Raw genomic sequence first — 21,743 nt, forward strand, 5'->3', positions numbered from 1 at the left:
TTCTCTGCCAGGTGAAATCATTAGGTCATTGTTATAGATGTATCCAAACAGTTTAAACAAATGCAAATGCAGCTACTTTGTTGTTTTTCTGGCTCTGCTGTTTGACGTGACTGTAAGTTAGCCGTAGTTGGCTAGCTAGCAAGCAAGGGATAAGCCAGTATGGCAATAGAATATTTATAATGAACGACGGGGTTGCGTCCATAGATACAGAACAAAAAGATTTAACGATTTGGTAGCATCTCTGGCAACCCAACCGATAGAATGAACGACCAGCCAGCTTGGTAGCAACCCTAGATTTGTGTCAGGACTATATCTTGTGGAAGGATAAAATAGTATGAATAAATTAAAATAATGAAAATATGTAAATCATTATTTGAATATGTTGGTAACCCGTTGTATAAAAGTGATAAACTACCTAGCAGCTCGCTTGTTTATTGAAGTTAGCATGAGATTCAGACTTTGCTGTCAAACAGTTTCCTTACTAGATACTGAATATAGCTAACACCACACAAGATACATTCATTGGTAGATATTAATTTATTTAATCTGAAAAGTATGATTTTCTCCATGAACTCGTTTAACAAGCTAGCTTTTTTTGCATCACTTCCACTTTATCCCTGGTAACCACACACTAGAAAGTGCATCATCGAGGCTTCAGCTCTCAACATTGTGGTAACTGTAGTCCATAATGATTTCTGTGTTGTGTTGTAATCCTTGTTGGTTGCACTCCCTTCTGCTTCTCTTTAGAAACTTGGGAAGAGTGAGCAAATACATGTTTGTCTCTTTATTCCAAGATTATTATCTCAAAAGAGAGAATATCCCATTAATTTATGTAAACACCTCTGCAATGGGAAATGCCATTAGAATATCTATTAGATATCTAATATCTAATATCTATCTATCTATCATTAGTATTAGAATATATATGGCTCAGTCTGGTAAATGTGGCATGCTTGTCCACATTGGCAACATTATGCCATGTTTTTATCCTATAGTTATAGTCTGTTAACATTCCATTTCAAGTTCACAATCTTTTTTCAGCCTCTCCATTCTGAATACAAATTGTTTGGTAGCTGATAGACAGCCAGCAAAGGTATTATGTTTATCTTATGTTATCTTATGTTTGTTATATTGTGCTTGACTTATTTATATCCATGTAACACTTAAGTCTTTAAGACATTTTGAAATGTTTACTGTGCAAAACAAATTACAGTCAGAAACAATGTCAAAATCTGTATTTAATGGATACATTTGTCGTGTCTTTGGCATCATTAAACTGAATATTAATCTTTATGCGATAAAACTGATTAATCATGTAACTGTAATCAACTGGGAATTCGGGGCACCAAGGAAAATATTTAGATTACAAAGTTATATTTTTCCTAATATATTTTCAATTCTGATTAATGAATTCTTCTTTACCTCACGTGAGTCTCATTCCAAACATTCCAAAATTGTTGGTTATCTGTGCGAACCCAGTCTTCACTATGAGTCATCCATACATCAATTGTCTTAAATCATTTATTTATTAACTAACTAAACAATCACAGAAGTGCACACACAAACAGACAAAGTAAATATGGTTACAAGAAATGATAGGGGAATGTGCCCTAATGGGCTAAACTGGCATGGCGGCTTGTTGTACAAAAGGGAAGTGGGGGTCGGCTGAGATAAGACAACACACAGTTGATAATTATAACAATTGAAATGCTAATCATTTGCACATGAACGCTCACTCATTTGGGAACAATTGCAATCAAAATATATATTTACGCTCAGTGTGTCATCGGGGTCTCTGTTGAAAAGTTTGTTTCTGTTGGAGAGTTTTTCTGCCCTCTCTGTCGTGGTTAGAATGGGTAGTTCAGAGTGACATTCATTCATGGCATTATGGATAGATGTTTCGGCGGTTGTCGGTCTTCGCGTTCAATGATACCGAATTCCTAGCTGCAGACTAGTAATTAATATCAAAGACTTGTTCCTATTCTGTCTATCGATAGTCTAAGGGTTTAAAACTTGTTAGAGAAGTGCTCCCGCTGTGGGGATCAAATCAGCGGAAATTTCAAGTGCGCCACGTATAGTTTTTGATAAAACTCAAACTTTCATTAAAATTGACATACAATATACTGAATTAAAGCTACACTCGTTGTGAATCTATCCACCAAGTCAGATTTGTAAAATGCTTTTCGGGGAAAGCATGAGAAGCTATTATCTGATACCATGCACCCTCAAAATACTGCAACGTTACCTAAAATGACAGATTTTGCGTTAGCCGTCGCAAACGAAAACGCTGAAATAAAATATAAAACATTCATTACCTTTGACGAGCTTCTTTCTTGGCACTCCTAGATGTCCCATAAACATCATTTAGGGTCTTTTTTCGATTAAATCGGTCCATATATAGCCTAGATATCGAGCTAAGAATACTGTGCGAGTATAGAAAAAAAATTTGCATTTCATAACGTAACGTCGTTTTTTAAAAATCAAAAAGTCGACGATAAACTTTCACAAAACACTTCGAAATACTTTTGTAATGCAACTTTAGGTATTAGTACACGTTAATAAGCGATAAAATTCCTCAGGAGGCGATGTGAAATGTTTAGCTTGTCCGTAGAGAAAAAGATTTCTGGAAATGGTCGGCCAAAGATCTGGGCGGAGACATTAGGGAAGGAGTTCCCTTGTTTGGGTTAGACCAAGAATCAATTGCGAATCAAATGACATGACTCTAGACAACCTGTGGAAGCTGTAGGCAGTGTAAACTCGGCTCTATTTAATTCGGTTCACTTTTAACAATTGCCTGTAGTCGCGGAAGGATATATTCTTCCATTTTCAGTGAACAGATTTTCATGCAATTTTCGATGAAACACCCGTTTTGTAAATGCCACAGGCGTGATTTAAACAGTTTTGGAAATGTCTGAGTGTTTTCTATCCACACATACTAATCATATGCATGTACTATATTCCTGGCATGAATAGCAGGGCGCTGAAATGTTGCGCGATTTTTAACAAAAAGCTGCGAAAATTCGCAACATCCTTAAAAGGTATGGTTAAAAGATTCAGCAGTCTGGTCTCAAAACTTGGCCCTCTCGTTATCGAGGTAAGCTGGTCTGCAACCTTTGTCCTCTCATAATTGAGAGCAACATGGTCTGTTGAGAAATTCTCAAAGTGGGGGTTTTATTCGGGAGAGCAGAAAAGGGCCTGTCCCAGGATGCCCGACCATAACTGTGCTCATGGGCGGTCCTCTGATTTAGTTAAACTCCAAAGGGAATTGGAGTTTCCTTCATTAAACAGTCCACAATCACATTACACAATTTCTCAAACAGTATCATTCTCATTCATCTTATACAACAATTAGATGTAAGCCTCATATCTGAGGCTAGTATATAAACAGCGTTATGGTAATGTGGCCGTATTGTCTCACATGAGTTTCACAAAATTGTACCAAACGGACCTGTTCGTAGCTGGTTTCTTCACCGATCTTTTATACCTTCTCCAGAACATAAATGTTGTTCGGACCTCAAGTTCTGTGAGGTGGAAGAAATTCCTTTGTTCTCTATGAAAATTCACTCTGTCTCTATACTGTGGCCATGAGGAGATAATTTACGACCTCTCTCTGACCACAGCAGCCTGGGTGTAGGAGACAGGGAGAGGGGGATGGGGCTTGCTGTACCCAAAGAGGGCAGCGTCATGACACATTTGTACAAACATCCAAAATATAACCCATTTGGAAAGTATTCAGACCCCTTGACTTTTTCCACATTTTGTTACATTACAGCCTTATTCTAAGATTTTGCTAAATTATAAAAAGTACTTTGTTGAAGCACCTTTGGCAGCGATTACAGCCTCGAGTCTTCTTGGGTATGACGCTACACCTGTATTTGGGGAGTTTCTCCCATTCTTCTATCCAGATTCTCCCACGAACTGTCAGGTTGGATGGGGAGTGTTGCTGCGTAGCTATTTTCAGGTCTCTCCAGAGATGTTCAATTGGGTTCAAGTTCAGGCTCTGGCTGGGCCACTCAAGGATATTCAGAGACTTGTCCCGAAGCGACATCTGTGTTGTCTTGGCTGGTTGCTTAGGGTTGTTGTCCTGTTGGAAGTTGAACCTCCATCCCAGTCTGAGGTCCTGAGCACTCTGGAGCAGGTTTTCATCAAGGATCTCTCTGTACTTTGCACCATTCATCTTTGCCTCAATCCTGACTAGTCTCCCAGTCCCTGCCTTTGAAAACATCCCCACAGCATGATGCTGACACCACCGTGCTTCCCAATAGCAATGGTTCCAGGTTTCCTCCAGACGTAATGCTTGGCATTCAGGCCAAAGTGTTCAATCTTGGTTTTATCAGACCAGAGAATCTTGTTTCTCATGGTCTGAGAGTCTTTAGGCAAACTCCAAGCGGGCTGTCATATGCCTTTTACTGATGAGTGGCTTCCGTCTGGCCACTCTACCATAAAGGCTTGGTTGGTGGTGTGCTGCAGAGATGGTTGTCCTTCTGGAATGTTCTCCCATCGGGTGCTTGGTCACCTACCTGACCAAGGCCCTTCTCCCCTGATTGCTCAGTTTGGCCGGGCGGCCAGGTCTATAAAGAGTCTTGATGGTTCCAAACTTCTTCCATTGAAAAATGATGGAGGCCACTGTGTTCTTGGGGACCTTCAATGCTGCAGACCCCACATAGCCTGGTTCCTCTCTAGGTTTCCTCCTAGGTTTTGGCCTTTCTAGGGAGTTTTTCCTAGCTACCGTGCTTCTACACCTGCATTGCTTGCTGTTTGGGGTTTTAGGCTGGGTTTCTGTACAGCACTTTGAGATATCAGCTGATGTACGAAGGGCTATATAAATAAATTTGATTTGCAGACATTTTTTGGTACCCTTCCACAGATCTGTGCCTCGACACAATCCTGTCTTGGAGCTCTAAGGGCAATTCCTTCAACTTCATGACTTGGTTTTTGCTTTGACATGCATTGTCAAATGTGGGACATTATATACACAGGTGTGTGCCTTTCCAAATCATGTCCAATCATTTGAATTTACCACAAGTGGACTCCAAGTTGTAGAAGCAGGATGCACCTGAGCTCAATTTCGAGTCTCATAGCAAAGGGTCTGAATACTTATGTAAATAAGCTATTTCTGTTTTTTATTTTTATTACGTTTGCAAAAACTTCTAAAAATCTGTTTTCACTTCATCATTTTGGGGTATGGGGTAGATTACTGAGGATTTTTAAAATTTAATCCATTTCAGAATAAGGCTGTAACATTACAAAATGTGGAAAATGTCAAGGGGTCTGAATACTTTCCGAAGGCACTGTATGTTGATATACACACACAAACTACACAAAAATGCACACTTCCTTTTACCTCATCAACACAAACCATAAGCCACATGAATATGACAAACTCATTTTCTTATTTAAATACAAGTTAAGGAATACTCAATAATTATGCATTAACATAAATTACATTTAATGTGTCTTTCATTTATCTTGCAAATGCCACAATAAGGAAACAAATCACTTGTCAGTGATATAGCCTATTGCTTCCTCTACACTTTCATTATAAGTGGAAGATAAAATACATATGGAATATTGTTAACTGGATAGGTGCTACCATGGGGAGCAAATTATTGTGCAAAGAAATCTACTTCGGTCTTTGTTCTTAGCCTAAATGGGATGAAATGGGGGTTATCTGTTGTGAGAAAATGGAACACTATTGGCCAAGTCATTCAATGGTAAACAAAATGTCTTATATGTACAACACATCTACTGTATAACTTCCTTCAATCTATACCTCCAAAATGGACTGTTGTTAATAATGAAAGTTGCTAAAAACAGGAAAACTGTACAGAAATTTTAGATTGAGGTTAACTGGGTGAGCTCTGAATGGTCTCTTTGCAGCATCGTCTTTAGAATCAACACATTCGTCCAAACTGGGTCACTTTCCTCGATAGATCATCTAGTGGACATAACAGTCAAGGAAACATTTGTCTTCTTCAATACATATACACTATATACATATCAGCAATCTTAAACTGTCATAGTGCTTTGTCTCTGGAATCGGAAAGAGGAAAAGGTAACATTTTAAAGTAGAGCAATATATGTAAACATTACTGGTGTAGCACACACCCCTGTAGCCCCCGTAAGGGCCCTATACTTTTAGAGGTCTCCTTATGGGGAGGTTGGGGTCCCCCCAGATAGCATATGAACACATCATAAAACATGATTTTCTTTTATTACATGGAATTATCTCTCAGCCATGGCAAAATGTGTAGAATAGCAGGAAAATAGCTCAGGGAGTCTTGAAAGTCAGGAAAAAGTATTTTTTATTGTATTTATTTTGCATTATTTGAGCTGAAATTTTACATTTACAGGAATTTTATAAGTTAAAAAAGAAATGTTTTTGGAATAATTCATAATTCATTTCCATGTCGGCTCTGTCTGGAAATGCCCTCGTCCGGATCTTAAGGATCCCAATTTCAAACTCTCCAAAAATGTGTTTAAAAATTTAAAAAAACTTCCAAAAATAAATATTAACTGAAAATTATCATATGTTGTTCCTTGCATTAAAGAATATTTCTCTCAAAACATTGCGTCTGGAGATTTGGTTAACTGCGTCAGATTTTTAAATCAGGAATGAGCAGGGTCAGTTATACCATAAGGACCCTTTATTCTTGTCCTCACTACATGTAGTGAAACAAGACAACTCATAATCTGTAAAGTTCTCCACTTTTGATAGATTTAAACAAACAATATTGGAATCACCACAGTCACAACCATAAATGGTCAACTCCATCTGCCTGATAGATTAAAATAGAATATTCATTTTGTTTCAAATATGTCATTTTTAATTAGGTTTTAGAGTCATAAAGCAACTGAGGAAAAACTAAATTGCTACTGTGTATACCACTTGAATGATTTTTGTCAACTCCGTAAAATATCAACTTGGTCAGATTTTTGTCTAACATCAACTCTGTCAGAGTCCTGAAAGATCTGATAGAGTGGTTGTTTTTAATAGGGGATTTTCCAGTTAATCATTTTTCATATTTTACAAATGCCTGTTTTGAGTCTCAACGTCAACAGTGAAGAGGCGACTCCGGGATGCTGGCCTTCTAGGCAGAGTTCCTCTGTACAGTGTCTGTGTTCTTTTGCCCATCTAAATATTACATTTTTATTGGCCAGTCTGCCTAGAAGGCCAGCATCCCAGAGTCGCCTCTTCACTGTTGACATTGAGACTGGTGTTTTGCAGGTACTAATTAATGAAGCTGCCAGTTGAGGACCTGTGAGGCGTCTGTTTCTCAAACTAGACACTCTAATGTATTTGTCCTCTTGCTCAGTTGTGCACCGGGGCCTCCGACTCCTCCTTCTATTCTGGTTAGAGCGAGTGTGCTCTAACTATGTTCTGTGAAGGGAGTAGTACACAGCGTTGTACGAGATCTTCAGTTTCTTGGCATAACGTAGGCGATTCCGGGATTCTGGCCTTCTAGGCAGAATTGCAAAGAAAAAGCTATATCTCTGACTGGCCAATCAAAATAAAAGATTACGATGGGCAAAAGAACACAGACACTGGACAGAGGAAGATTGGTGTTATGGACAGACAAATCTTAGTTTGATGTGTTCGGATCACAAAGAAGAACATTCATGAGACGCAGAAAAAATGAAAAGATGCTGGAGGAGTGCTTGACGCCATCTTTCAAGCATAGTGGAGGAAATGTGATGGTCTGGGGTGCTTTGGTGGTGGTAAATTGAGAGATTTGTACAGGGTAAAAGGGATCTTGAAAAAGGAAGGCTGTCACTCCATTTTGCAACGCCATGCCATACCCTGTGGACGGCGCTTAATTGGAGAAAACAGGACAATGACCCAAAGCACAGCTCCAAACTATGCAATAATTATAATTATAATTAATAATAATTATTATTATTTAGGGAAAAAGCAGTCAGCTGGTATTCTGTCTATAATGGAGTGGCCAGCACTGTCACCGGATCTCAACTCTATTGAGCTGTTTTGGGTGCAGCTTGACCGTATGGTACGTACAGAAGTGCCCAACAAGCACTCCAACTTGTGGGAGGTGCTTCAGGAAGCATGGGGTGAAATCCCTTCAGATTACCTCAACAAATTGACAACTAGAATGCCAAAGGTCTGCAATGCTGCAAATGGAGGATTCTTTGATGAAAGCAAAGTTTGAAGGGCACAATTATTATTTCAATTAAAAATGATTGTTTATAACCTTGTCAACGTCTTGACTATTCATTTTGCAACTCATTTCAGGTATGTTTTTATGGAAAACAACGACATTTCTAAGTGACTGCAAACTTTTTAACAGATGTGTATATACTTCAAATGTTGTTAATATTGAGACAAATATTGAGATTTTCCCATCTTTCAAGAATCCCTGAGCTCGAAAACAGCAACATTTTCTCTCAGCCTCATGGAAAATGTGTACAATAGCATGAGATTAGCTATCAAACTGCAAATTTTTCTCTCTTTCCCGTGGAAGAAAAATAAATCCACTCAGAACTGTGCTACACCACTGGCAGACATACTGTATGTACAACATTGCAGCTGGTTGTAGTAGCTTTGAGGTCTTGTAGAATTGCTACATAAATAAATACCACCCATTATAAAACAATGGTGAGGTAAAAGGATATGTTTGCTGGTCAGCTCCTGTATGGTGAACTGCATCTTCATCTGGAAGGCAATCTGAGCCTCACACATGCATGCGTTTTCACTCAGCTTATTCCCACTCATCTCGTTCGCATCCTCTGAAAGAGACATCAGTGGCAGAAGAATAAATTGACATTTCTATATAGAAATGTACATTAAGTAACTCCAGTTCCCATTTTAAACAAGTTATAGCTAACAAGTTGATAGGCTACTCAGTATTACACAGTAAAGTGTAATAACGTGACACTGCATCCACACCTAGGAATCTATTAAAACCCTTTTCCATATTGGTTACAAGGAAACAAATTGTGGAGTTACAAATTGCTACCAAATATTATAATTGCCTTTTACTACGTGGTTTTGGAGCAACTTAATGAAAAGTGTGACAACTAGTTGACTTAATGTAAAGTCAATACTACAAATACAGACATTGCATACAGTCAAGTGGTGTCAAGTGCTTTTTGAGGGGAAGTCAGTGGTAAATCAATTGGGTTTTGCAAAAGTTTAACAATCACTTTAAGGCTTTAACCAAGGCGGTGGGCCAGCCATTCATTCAAGCACTTGTTCATCATAACACAAACCCATTGTCACATATACTCCCTCTCCAGCCTCTAGGTCATCAGGTTGCTGATTATCCCGCACACCTGCCACCATCGTCTCGCACACCTGTGCCTCATGACACTCACCTGGACTCCATCACCTCCTTGATTATCTTCCCTATATCTGTCACACCCCTTGGATCTTTCCTCAGGTGTTATTCTCTGTTTTCATGTCAGTGCCTTGTTTGTGTTTCGTGGTCATTGTTTCTTTTATTTATTAAAACACTCCCTGAACTTTCTACACCCATCATCTAATAGTTCATATACTTCGATTTTCAAGGTCTCCCGAAGATTTGAAGCAAACCATAGGTGAAGGCATGCAATTTGAGATAACCAGGCATCGGTTCAACAAACGCATGAGGCCAAAAACAAGTCAGATGGCCGAGCTCCTTTGTGTCCTTTTTCTGTGTCTAAATCCTGTTCCGCTAGCAGCTAGTTCATGCTGTACCTCCCTATGCTCATCCATTTCCTTCTTCCTTACTTTGGCACAACTTGCTCTTTAAGGTGTGAGCTATGGAGTCGATGGTGCTAAAGTTGGCCAAGTGAAAGTAATGCTGGCTGAGGGGCACAGAGGCTATGTCCTGGAGCTCTATGTCCTCTGTTTTAACCTCACCGACTGTGTATATCTCCACACCTGTGGAAAGATAGGAAGACCGAACAAGGGTCACTTAGACAAACCCAAAACTGAGGTAGGGTAGATGCAGGGTTGGGGAGTAATGGATTACATGTAATGGATTACAAAAACCGGTAACTGTAATCCATTACGTTACCAGCAAAAAATATTGTAATCAGACAACAGATACTTTTGAAAAACGAGATGATTACTCAAGAGTTACTTTTAAATTCTGAAAGGATGTTTGCGAAAAAAATCGGACACTTCTGTTTTCTCAATTTATATTCAAATCAGCATTGAAAACAGGAGCAAGTTTAAGTTTGTTCCACCTAAGCGACTCTGACCACAAGTCAGAGACCATTATAATAACTCACCAAATGTGTTTGAGGGATCGCAGGAAAAGTGCAGGAATAGGCGTTTGTAGTCCAATCTATCTCTTCCAATGATACGACTGCTGTCGACATCCAAAGATTACCCAACTTGAATAAACGCTTGGAGGTAAGGATGACAGTAGTGGTGTAGTCTATGGCGATAAGGATATCACTTATCATTGATATCTACATAGTGCATCGATGTGATTCACACTTCTGCTCTCTCATTTTGCTATTTGCGCCTTACGGATTGTGATTGTTGTGGATGGCTGTTCACAAATCTAAATGTGTATTTGAACCCAATAATGGTTGAATTCAAGAAGTTTAAGCTGTCTATCAATCATTGTTTTTGAAACCAGTGGACAGCCAGTGAAAAATGCGTAGTGTGTAATCCATAGGCCTAATGGACACATGCTCAAATTTGCACACTTTTGATAGACTTAAATTGGCAATCTGTAGTTGTTACATCAATTTTTGGATGTATAAATTATATATATGGTTCTCATGGAGTGTGTCAGTTGGTTTATACGTTATATTCTTCAAGAATCAATGGATATATATATATATAGAAGAATATAACTTGTAAATGCCTTATGAGCTTTGTTCAACTTTGTTCAGCTTCAACCCAAAATATAAGTTAGTTTTTCTCCAATATTTGTAAACATTGTAAATATAAACAAACACTGTACAGCTTCATAACATGGCCAAAACAATAATTGTGATATCATGGATGGTCAGTCCTTGCATCCATAGCTCTGTCTATTAATCTGAGAGCGGTTACATTTCTCCAGGCCCATCCCTCAGCTTTTTACCAAAACATAGGCGGGGCGACAGTTTTGTTATTGTTTCCATTTGTGGATTTGCCCTTTTAAACAGCTGTATATTATCAAGATATCAAAGAACCTCAACAAAAAAAGAAAACAATAGGCCTACAGCAAATGCAGCACATGGCATTAATATTTCACATGTAAAAGCACTTTTCAGTAGTGCTCAAAGCATGCCATTCCATGAGCCCAATCAGTCGTCCATGACAACAAAATCACAAACAACAGAGTAGGGCTGTCTAATAAGTCCTTAGTTTTGAGGTCATGCTCAGGTAAATAATAATAAAGCTCCTACATAGAGTAGGAGTGAGCACTTGTTGGCTGCTTTTCCTTCACTCTGTGTCAGCCCAACCATCTGAAATTGGTTGAGGTCGGAGGATTGTGGAGGCCAGGTCATCTGATGCAGCACTCCGTCACTCTCCTTCTTGGTAAAATAGCCCTTACACAGCCTGAAGGTGTGTTGGGTCATTGTGCTGTTGAAAAACAAATGATAGTCCCACTAAGAGCAAACCAGATGGGATGGAGTATGGCTGCAGAATGCTGTGGTAGCCATGATGGTTAAGTGTGCCTTGAATTCTAAATAAATCACAAACAGTGTCACCATCAAAGCACCCCCACACCATAACACCTCCTCCTCCATGCTTTACAGTGGGAAATACACATGCGGAGATCATCCGCTCACCAACATCGCATCTCACAAAGACACAGCGGTTGGAACTAAAAATCTCAAATTTGGACTCCAGACTATTTTTCCACCGGGACATACTTCCACCAGTCAAATGTCCTTTGCCCATGTTTCTTGGCCAAATCATGTCTATTCTCATTATTGGTGTCCGTTAGTAGTGTTTTCTTAACAGCAATTCGACCATGAATTCCTGATTCACACAGTCTCTGTGTTAACTCTGTGAAGCATGTATTTGGGCTGCAATTTCTAAGGATGGTAACTCGAATAATCTTATCCTCTGCAGCAGAGGTTACTCTGGAACTTTCATTCCTGTGGCAGTCCTCATGAGAGGCAGTTTCATCATTGCACTTTTTTTTTTTGCGACTGCACTTGAAGAAACTTTCAAAGTTCTTGACATTTTACATATTGGCTGACCTTCATGTAATGATGGACTGTCGTTTCTCTTTGCTTATTTGAGCTGTTCTCGCCATAATATGGACTTGGTCTTTTACCAAATAGGGCTGTCTTCTGTATACCCCCATAACTTGTCACAACACAACTGATTGGCTAAAACTCACCAAGGAAAGCAAATCTACAAAACTTTTAAGGCACACCTGTTAATTGAATTGCATTCCAGATGACTACGTCATGAAGCTGAATGAGAGAATGCCAAGAGTGTGCAAAGCTGTCATCAAGGTAAAGGGTGGATTTTTGAAGAATCTCAAATTGAAAATATATTTTGATTTGGTTAACACTTTTTTGGTTACTACAGGATTCCATATATGCTATTTCATAGTTTTTATGTCTTCACTATTATTCTACAATGTAGAAAATAGTAAAAAATAAAGAAAAACCCTTGAATGAGTAAGTGTTCTAAAACTTTTGACCGGTAGTGTATGGCCAGCTATGTAAACTTTAACATTGATTTATCCTGCAATATATGTTGTTCAATTGGTAACATACATTTCTTTATTCTTCAAATGCCTCTTAAGGGGAAAGTAACTGAATGTAATCAGATTACGTTACTGAGTTTGGGTCATCTAAAAGTTACGTTACTGATTACAATTTTGGACAGGTGACTACTAACTGTAACGGATTGTGGACTACAGGAAAAAGAGAACCGAGCACTTCCACATTCTCATTGACGGGGCTGCAGTAGAGCAGCTTGAGAGCTTCAAGTTCCTTGGCGTCCACATCACCAACAAACTAACATGGTCCAAGCACACCAAGACAGTCGTGAAGAGGGCACAACAAAACCTATTCCCCCTCTCAGGAGACTGAAAAGTTTTGGCATGGGTCCTCAGATCCTCAAAAGGTTCTACAGCTACACCATCGAGAGCATTCTGACTGGTTGCAAGACTGCCTGGTATGGCAACTGCTCGGCCTCCGACCACAAGGCACTACAGAGGGTAGTGCCAACGGCCCAGTACATCACTGGGGCAAAGCTTCCTGCCATACAGGACCTATATACCAGGCGGTGTCAGAGGAAGGCCCTAAAAATGGTCATAGACTCCAGCCACCCTAGTCATATGCTGTTCTCTCTACTACCACACGGCAACCGGTACCGGAGCGCAAAGTCAAGGACCAAGAGACTTCTAAACAGCTTCTACCTCCAAGCCATGACTCCTGAACATCTAATCAAATGGCTACCCAGACTATTTGCACTGCTCCCCCCTCTTTTACACTGCTGCTACTCTCTGTTGTCATCATCTATACATAGTCACTTTAACTCCACCTACATATTACCTCAACTAACCGGTGCCCCCGAAACATTGACTCGGTACCGGGAACCCCACTGTATATAATCTCGCTATTGTTATTTTACTGCTGCTCTTTAATTACTTTTTCCTTTAATGGATTTTTCTTATCCATATTTTTCTAACTGTATTGTTGGTTAGGGCTCGTACTGTGGCTTGCGATAGTATTCACCACCTTGGCATTTTTCAAATTTTCTTGCCTTACAACCTGGAATTAAAATGTATTTTTGGGGGGTTTGTATCATTTGATTTACACAACATGACTACCACTTTGAAGACACAAAATATTCTTTATTGTGAAACAAACAAGAAATAAGACAAATAAACAAAACTTGAGCGTGCATAATTATTCACCCCAACAAAGTCAATACTTTTTAGAGCCACCTTTTGCAGCAATTACAGCTGAAGGTCTCTTGGGGTATGTCTCTATAAGCTTGGCACATCTAGCCACTTGGATTTTTGCTCATTCTTCAAAGCAAAACCGCTCCAGCTCCTTCAAGTTGGATGGGTTCCATTGGTGCACAGCAATCTTTAAGTCATACCACAGATTCTCAATTGAATCTGTGGTATGACTTAAATTCCAAGACATTTAAATGTTTCCTCTCAAACCACTCAAGTGTTGCTTTACCAGTATGCTTAGGGTCATTGTCCTGCTGGAAGGTGAACCTCCGTCCCAGTCTCAAATCTCTGGAAGACTGAAACAGGTTTCTCTCAAGAATTTCCCTGTATTTAGCATCATCCATCATTCCTTCTGACCAGTTTCCCAGTCCCTGCCAAAGAAAAACATCCTCACAGCATAATGCTGCCACCACCATGCTTCACTGTGGGGATGGTGTTCTCTGGGTGATGAGAGGTGTTGGGTTTGCGCCAGACATAGCGTTGTTCCTTGATGGCCAAAAAGCTACATTTTAGTCTCATCTGACCAGAGTACCTTCTTCCATATGTTTGGTTTTCACCAAAAAGCATGTCGGAGACTCCTCAAACGTGTTTGCTTTTTTTTCTTCAAGCAATTGGCTTTTATCTGGCCACTCTTCCGTAAAGCACAGCTCTGTGGAGTGTACGGCTTAAAGTGGTTCTATGGACAGATACTCCAATCTCAGCTGTGGAGCTTTTGAGCTCCTTCAGGGTTATCTTTGGTCTCTTAGTTGCCTCTCTGATTAATTCCCTCCTTGCCTGGTCCGTGAGTTTTGGTGGGCGGCCCTCTCTTGGCAGGTTTGTTGTTGTGCCATATTCTTTCCATTTTTAACAATGGATTTAACGGTGCTGCATGGGATGTTCAAAGTTTCTGATATTTTTTTTATAACCCAACCCTGATCTGTACTTCTCCACAACATTGTCCCTGACCTGGTTGGAGAGCTCCTTGGTCTTCATGGTGCTGCTTGCTTGGTGGTGGCCCTTGATTAGTGGTGTTGCAGACTGGGGCCTTTCAGAACAGGTGTATATATACTGAGATCATGTGACAGATCATGTGACACTTAGATTGCACACAGGTGGACTTTATTATGTGACTTCTGAAGGTAATTGGTTGCACCAGATGTTATTTAAGGGCTTCATCGCAAAGGGGGTGAATACATATGCATGCACCACTTTACAGTTTCCTTTCTCTTTTTTTGAATTTAGAAGTAATTTTTAACTTCACCAATTTGGACTATTTTGTGTATGTCCATTACATGAAATCCAAATAAAAATCCATTTAGATTACAGGTTGTAATGCAACAAAATAGGAAACACGCCAAGGGGGATTAATACAAGGCACTGTAAGTAAGCATTTTACCGTAAGGTATTCGGTGCATGTGACTAATACAATTTGATTTGATTGCATTTAGAAAGTAACCTACGTCTAAGGATTACAGAGCTATGGAATGAGGAAACATGCATTCATATAAAACACTTGAGTGGGGGGGGGGGGACAACTGGCTTTACATTTGGAGGGGAAGATATTTGGAGTCATTTTAGAGTTTTACAACTTCTGAAATGTTACACTCAAAATGGTGTTAGGACCTCCTGAGTGGCGCAGCGGTCTAAGGCAGTGCAGTGCTTGAGGCGTAACTACAGATCCGAGTTTGATCCCGGATCTGTAGGTTTCGAGTTGTGGTTGTTCTTGACACATATGTGGTTGCAGTCGTGTCCCAAAGCACAGGCATTCACACCTGTAAACAAACATCCTCACAGCTGATTGGCTTAGTCTGACAACATCATCATCGTGAACAGGAATAATCCGTTTTGGATTCATGTAAATTACCAATTACTTTCTAATTGGTCAGTTGAGGGTTATCATACGGAATCTAATCAAAGACTGCTGTTACACATTAAATGTTGACAATTATTATTCTATGATTTGTGTACCTAACACATGAATCAATGTATTTTGGGTACAGGTGCACAACACCAGTTCTCATCTGCTGGTTTGCATTCTTGATTTTTAACCAACTAGTTTCGACCTGAGAAACCAGATATGTGTACTTCCTGGGTGATCAATAACAATAGTTGATCAAGTAGGTGTCAAGGAAGACACACAAATCAGCTGGACTTTGGCCCTTAAGGGATTGTACACCCATGTTATAGGAGGACAAAACATGACTTAGCCTGTCGATCTCCAAAAGTCCTTCAAGTTGGAGGAGTTGAAAGCATGAAGGTCAGTCAATACGGAACATTTCAAGAATTTTGAAAGTTTCTTCTAGTGCAGTCGCAAAAACCATCAAGTACTATGAGGAAACTGGTTCTCATGAGGACTGCCACAGGAAAGGAAGACCCAGAGTTACCTCTGCTGCAGAGGATAAGTTCATTAGAGTTACCAGCCTCAGAAATTGCAGCCCAAATAAATGCTTCACAGAGTTCAAGTAACAGACACATCTCAACATCGACTGTTCAGAGGAGACTGCGTGAATCGGCCTTCATGGTCAAATTGCTGAAAAGAAATCCCTACTAAAGGACACCAATAAAAATAAGATACTTGCTTGGGCCAATAAATCTGTCCTTTGGTCTGATGAGTCCAAATTGGAGATTTTTGGTTCCAAACAGTGTCTTTGTGAGACACAGAGTAGGTGAACCGATGATCTATTCATGTGTGGTTCCCACCGTGAAGCATGGAGGAGGATGGTTTTTGTAACTGCACTTGAAGAAACTTTGAAAGTTCTTGAAATGTTCCATATTGACTGATCGTCATGTCTTAAAATAATGGACTGTCATTTCTCTTGCCTTATTTGAGCTGTTCTTACCATAATATGGACTTGGTATTTTACCAAATAGGGCTATCTTCTGTATACCACCCCTACACAACTGATTGGCTTAAACGCATTAAGAAAGAAATTCCACAACTTAACTTTTAACAAGGCACACCTGATAATTGAAATGCATTCTGTGTGACTACCTCATGAAGCTTGTTGAGAGAATGCCAAGAATGTGCAAAGCTGTCCTAAAAAAAAATATATATATTTAGATTTGTTTTCCACTTTTTTGGTTACTACATGATTCCATACGAATTACTTCATAGTTTTGATGTCTTCACTATAGAAAATAGTAAAAAAAACTCGAATGAGTAGGTGTGGCCAAAATTTTGACTGGTACTGTATGTATAGTGTAATTGTTGTTTATTGATGTTTTCATGCAGGGTTCATCTGCAAAAGAAACCATGGTCTCAGCATGACTCCCTGCTTAAATACAGATGAAAAATAAATAAAATATTGCCTCACGCTCTTACCACACAGGGTTTCCCTGAACTTGGACGTGAGCTTCTCAATGACGCCGTAGGTCTCCACGTAGAACACGTGTTCATCCAGGGGCAGACTGGCCATGAGACGCAGGGACTTCATGTCCGCCCTGTCCACCCCCACTGCGTAGATCTCGATGCCTGCCACCCTCGCTGCCGCGGCCACCTCCTCCACCGTGTCCTGGGGACGTCCATCGGTTACGATGATGGCCACCTTGGCAATGTTCTTGTTAGCTAGCCGGGAGCCTGACTCCTCAGTGAAGGTCTCCTCCATGGCCGTCTTGATAGCCAGGCCAGTCATTGTACCAGCAGCTAGAGATTTGATGCGGGCCAGCGCTGCCTTCAGGCTTGCCTTGTCGAAGTGCGTCTTGAGAAGGAACTCGATCTTCACCGTGCTAGCGTAGTTCACGACGGCCACCCGCGTGGCATCCGAGCCAACGTCGAGGGTGTCGACCATGTCAGCCAGGAAGATTTTGACCTTCTCAAATTCTGTGGGGCGCACACTACGTGAACTGTCGATAATGAACACCAGGTCGAGGGGCCGGCTTTTGCAGTGGGTTCCTGCGGAGGGAAAATTTTGACATTGGTTTTTACCACCCAGTGTGGAATGGTTCTCTCTACACACTTTCACATCTACTGTATATCAAACACATTCAGGCTTCACATTCAGGTCTGGAGTTACTGAGGGTTTTAGCAAGTCAGCTTGATATGTTTTACTGGTGAGTTTACTAGGTGCTACTATTTCAAATAGATTGCATGGGAGCGTTAGTTTTAAGCGGGTAACCGTTTATGCTTCAGCACACACAGAAATAATACTACAAACAGCAGTAAAAATAACAGTTTTAAGAAGTCTGAAGAAAAAGTGGATGAAAGCTTAGTGAGAAAGCTTAGTGAGAGAAGATTCTGAACATTTCCGAAGAAAGTAAACATGGACACCAAACCCATTTCAATGTAATATAGTAAACAAAATAGAAGGTTCATGTTTACTTCTCCCAAGACTCACCTGCAGAGGAGGAAAAAAACTACCGAATAGTGACTTATATGACAGCATCTGCTCAATCCCAGGACAAAGAGATTGTAAAAGGAAGAAAATAAAGGAAGAAAACCACATAAAAACACCAACAGAAGAGGGGGGGTTCCGATTCAAATTTATACCCAGAAACCAATCAGTCCATGAGGGATTCAATCAAAAGGAGGTTTTTGTTTTTTGCCTAAAGTCTTCTACCTGTGTCAGCACTGATGATGGGAGTGGTGGAGCCGCTTGGGGTACTGACCGGCTGTTCAAGTGGAGGGGGTGGTGCTGTGGCCCGGAGGTACATGACTGGCCATTTCCCGGGTGGCTGGTGATAGCTATTAAACCTGTAATTATTATCATGTACTTTGGTCCACCATGATGGAGGAAGAACCCCTTCTTCCCTTCTTTCCCCCTTCTGATGACCAGGTGGCGAATCGCATCTCTGCATGTCTGGCAGACATATCAGTGTGGATGACGGATCACCACCTCAAGCTGAACCTCGGCAAGACGGAGCTGCTCTTCCTCCCGGGGAAGGACTGCCCGTTCCATGATCTCGCCATCACGGTTGACAACTCCATTGTGTCCTCCTCCCAGAGCGCTAAGAACCTTGGCGTGATCCTGGACAACACCCTGTCGTTCTCAAATAACATCAAGGCGGTGGCCCGTTCTTGTAGGTTCATGCTCTACAACATCCGCAGAGTACGACCCTGCCTCACACAGGAAGCAGCGCAGGTCCTAATCCAGGCACTTGTCATCTCCCGTCTGGATTACTGCAACTCGCTGTTGGCTGGGCTCCCTGCCTGTGCCATTAAACCCCTACAACTCATCCAGAACGCCGCAGCCCGTCTGGTGTTCAACCTTCCCAAGTTCTCTCACGTCACCCCGCTCCTCCGCTCTCTCTACTGGCTTCCAGTTGAAGCTCGCATCCGCTACAAGACCATGGTGCTTGCCTACGGAGCTGTGAGGGGAACGGCACCTCAGTACCTCCAGGCTCTGATCAGGCCCTACACCCAAACAAGGGCACTGCGTTCATCCACCTCTGGCCTGCTCGCCTCCCTACCACTGAGGAAGTACAGTTCCCGCGCAGCCCAGTCAAAACTGTTCGCTGCTCTGGCCCCCCAATGGTGGAACAAACTCCCTCACGACGCCAGGACAGCGGAGTCAATCACCACCTTCCGGAGACACCTGAAACCCCACCTCTTTCAGGAATACCTAGGATAGGATAAAGTAATCCTTCTCACCCCCCTTAAAAGATTTAGATGCACTATTGTAAAGTGGCTGTTCCACTGGATGTCTTAAGGTGAACGCACCAATTTGTAAGTCGCTCTGGATAAGAGCGTCTGCTAAATGACTTAAATGTAAATGTAAAAAAAGTAGTAGAGCAATGGTTATTTTGTTTGCCTCAAGTGCAATAAGAGGCCTATGACTTACATGGGGATGGTGTGAAGTACATTAGCCTGCTGTTATTAGCTTTAAGCATCAGTGAGAGTCTGTCTGCTAGCAATTGAGACTATTATCCATCAGCATTTGTTTATGCTTATTGCAGCTACTAAGCTACCAACATATACAGTCGGTTGTTTCTCAATTTCACACAACGTAAAGTGTTCTGAACTCCTGGAAAAGTGCTTCATAAATCCATTATTGTATGGAAATAATAGTCATAACATTTAATATAGCCTAGCCCAAAGGTTTGAGTACACATTGACCAGTCCTTCCTTTGGTGTGCTATTTGGTTAACATTTTCCAGCTAACGAATTTCAAAATGTATGCAATTGTATGGCAAGATAAGAAAGTTTATTTACAGTAAAAAATGAATATCTGCCTTTATTCTATAATAACCGAGGATTGGCCAATACCCGCTTAAATTTCAGAACTTTTATAATACATTGACGCCAATGCCAAATTATCTCAAATGTAAAGTCATGAAGAGCAATAAAACTTAAAGGAAAATAAATGTGCGTACTATTACAAAATAGCCTACATTGTACGAAAATGAACCAACCTCCCAAATCAATCGTTTTTTGATTCTTAGACAACTGAGCTGGTTGCTGAACATTTCCAATTTGTTGCTGTCCTTGTGGAGCACTCTGAAACGGTTGTTGCTGTTGAATACTCCGCTGAAATGTTTGCGGTGGCATGATAGGGCTGTCTGCGTGATGCTGCCGAGGATGGTATCCTCCATGAAGTCGGTATGTTCCTTGGACCTCCATAGCGAGCAACGACATGCAACAGACGAGTCCTCCGATTAACAGTGTCATCCTGTGGCAGTTGGTTCTCTTAGGTAAGCTACTTCTCAAGAAGCAATTCAGAATACTAAACCATGAATACAAACATTTGCTCTCTGGGGGCATATTTAACCATCACCAGGCTAAATGCGTGGGAGAAGGTCGTCCAATCCAGAGGTGAGAAGAAAGCATTACACACGTTTTGGGTTGGTTTGTGCGACCCGAACAGTGGCTATGGAAGGCAAACTATGTGATGTTGTTCTGGAGGAGAAAAGGGACGTAATTTTGTTTTAATTGTTCATGCAAAGTGCGACCTCTAGCGTTACATACAAGCACATGCAAGCTTATTGGTGTGATCAGTTTTATTCTCAATTTGATTCTCAATTCAATCTAATACACATCTAACACAACTACAATTGATGAGGCCTATATCATTAATATTTATATCATTAATATTTGCTTAGTTTAGATTATTAGTTTGTCATTAGAAACTCAATTACTTTGTTACAAAAAAGCATCCAATGTTAATGTTAATGCTAATAGATACCGATTTTTTTTGCATATTGTTTTATGCAAAGTTCCATGCTTCCAATCTCTATTACTGGTGACCGATTTTCTGTTTGTAGTGTTTTCAGATTATGTTTCTGATGGCATTCTTGTCATTGATAATTGATCCCTCAGGTCAAAGGTGAAGCCCACAAAGATCTGGAGAAGGCTGGCCAGGATGCAGGAGATGCAGAGAGTGAAGGCCATGCCAAAGAGAGGGAGACTGACCTGGCAGGTGGTCTACGTTGGCTGCCCCAAGAAAAACGGATACAGCAAAAGCAGGCCAGCAGGGGAAGCATTTCCAGGAAGCAGAAGTAGCCTCTGGCCACGGGCAAACAAAATGGCCACCAGAAGGGTGACGACAATCCCCAAGACTTTAAATGAGATTAGAACAATGGTGAAACCGTCAGTCCACCCCAGGTGGTCTGTGATTTTTACTGTCTGGATTCACTCAACTGGTTTGCACTTTTGGGACAATTCATTTGGTTCCATTGTGACAGACAAGCTCAATCATTGCAGTATTTGAGCCGATGCAGGTCTGATCTGTGTTCATAAAGGTGTCTGTCAGATGCATCATAAGGCATGGCAATACAATGTGGAACAACTGGTTCCTACAGTGATGAGGTGTATCAGTGAAACACTTTGTACCTTGACTCACCCTTCAGTGGGTAGAACAAGGAAGGAGGTTTGGCAAAGCCTATTGTCCTGTTTCAGCACGTATTTGCATATTTCCCATAGGGAATGCCTACTCTCTGAAGTTAACTTGGATGATTATC

At 40.8% G+C, this 21,743-nt stretch overlaps 1 protein-coding gene across 1 annotated transcript; it reads right to left on the bottom strand.

The window, feature by feature from the left end:
* Positions 1-1,618: 1,618 nt before the first annotated feature.
* On the bottom strand, positions 1,619-20,662 carry LOC115139091 (matrilin-3-like). Its single transcript, XM_065024998.1, has 4 exons — positions 20,199-20,662; positions 17,173-17,742; positions 8,593-8,742; positions 1,619-1,665 (listed from the first exon to the last, which is right to left on the bottom strand). Exons 1-4 carry the CDS (start codon positions 20,545-20,547, stop codon positions 1,619-1,621), a joined length of 1,116 nt encoding a protein of 371 aa, XP_064881070.1. The 5' UTR covers positions 20,548-20,662.
* Positions 20,663-21,743: the final 1,081 nt, after the last annotated feature.

The sequence above is a fragment of the Oncorhynchus nerka genome, linkage group LG12 (genome assembly GCF_034236695.1).
Source record: "Oncorhynchus nerka isolate Pitt River linkage group LG12, Oner_Uvic_2.0, whole genome shotgun sequence".
Classification (NCBI taxonomy): Eukaryota; Metazoa; Chordata; class Actinopteri; order Salmoniformes; family Salmonidae; genus Oncorhynchus; species Oncorhynchus nerka.

What these genes read in the sequence shown, in the direction of transcription:
- LOC115139091 (XM_065024998.1), bottom strand. Translation starts at nt 20,547, where the DNA reads ATGCCCCCAGAGAGCAAATGTTTGTATTCATGGTTTAGTATTCTGAAT. An exon ending in AAAAACGATTGATTTGGGAG is followed by an intron (nt 17,743 to 20,198) that starts GTTGGTTCATTT and finishes TTCCCTCCGCAG; the next exon opens with GAACCCACTGCAAAAGCCGG. An exon ending in GTTCAGGGAAACCCTGTGTG is followed by an intron (nt 8,743 to 17,172) that starts GTAAGAGCGTGA and finishes TGTCTCTTTCAG; the next exon opens with AGGATGCGAACGAGATGAGT.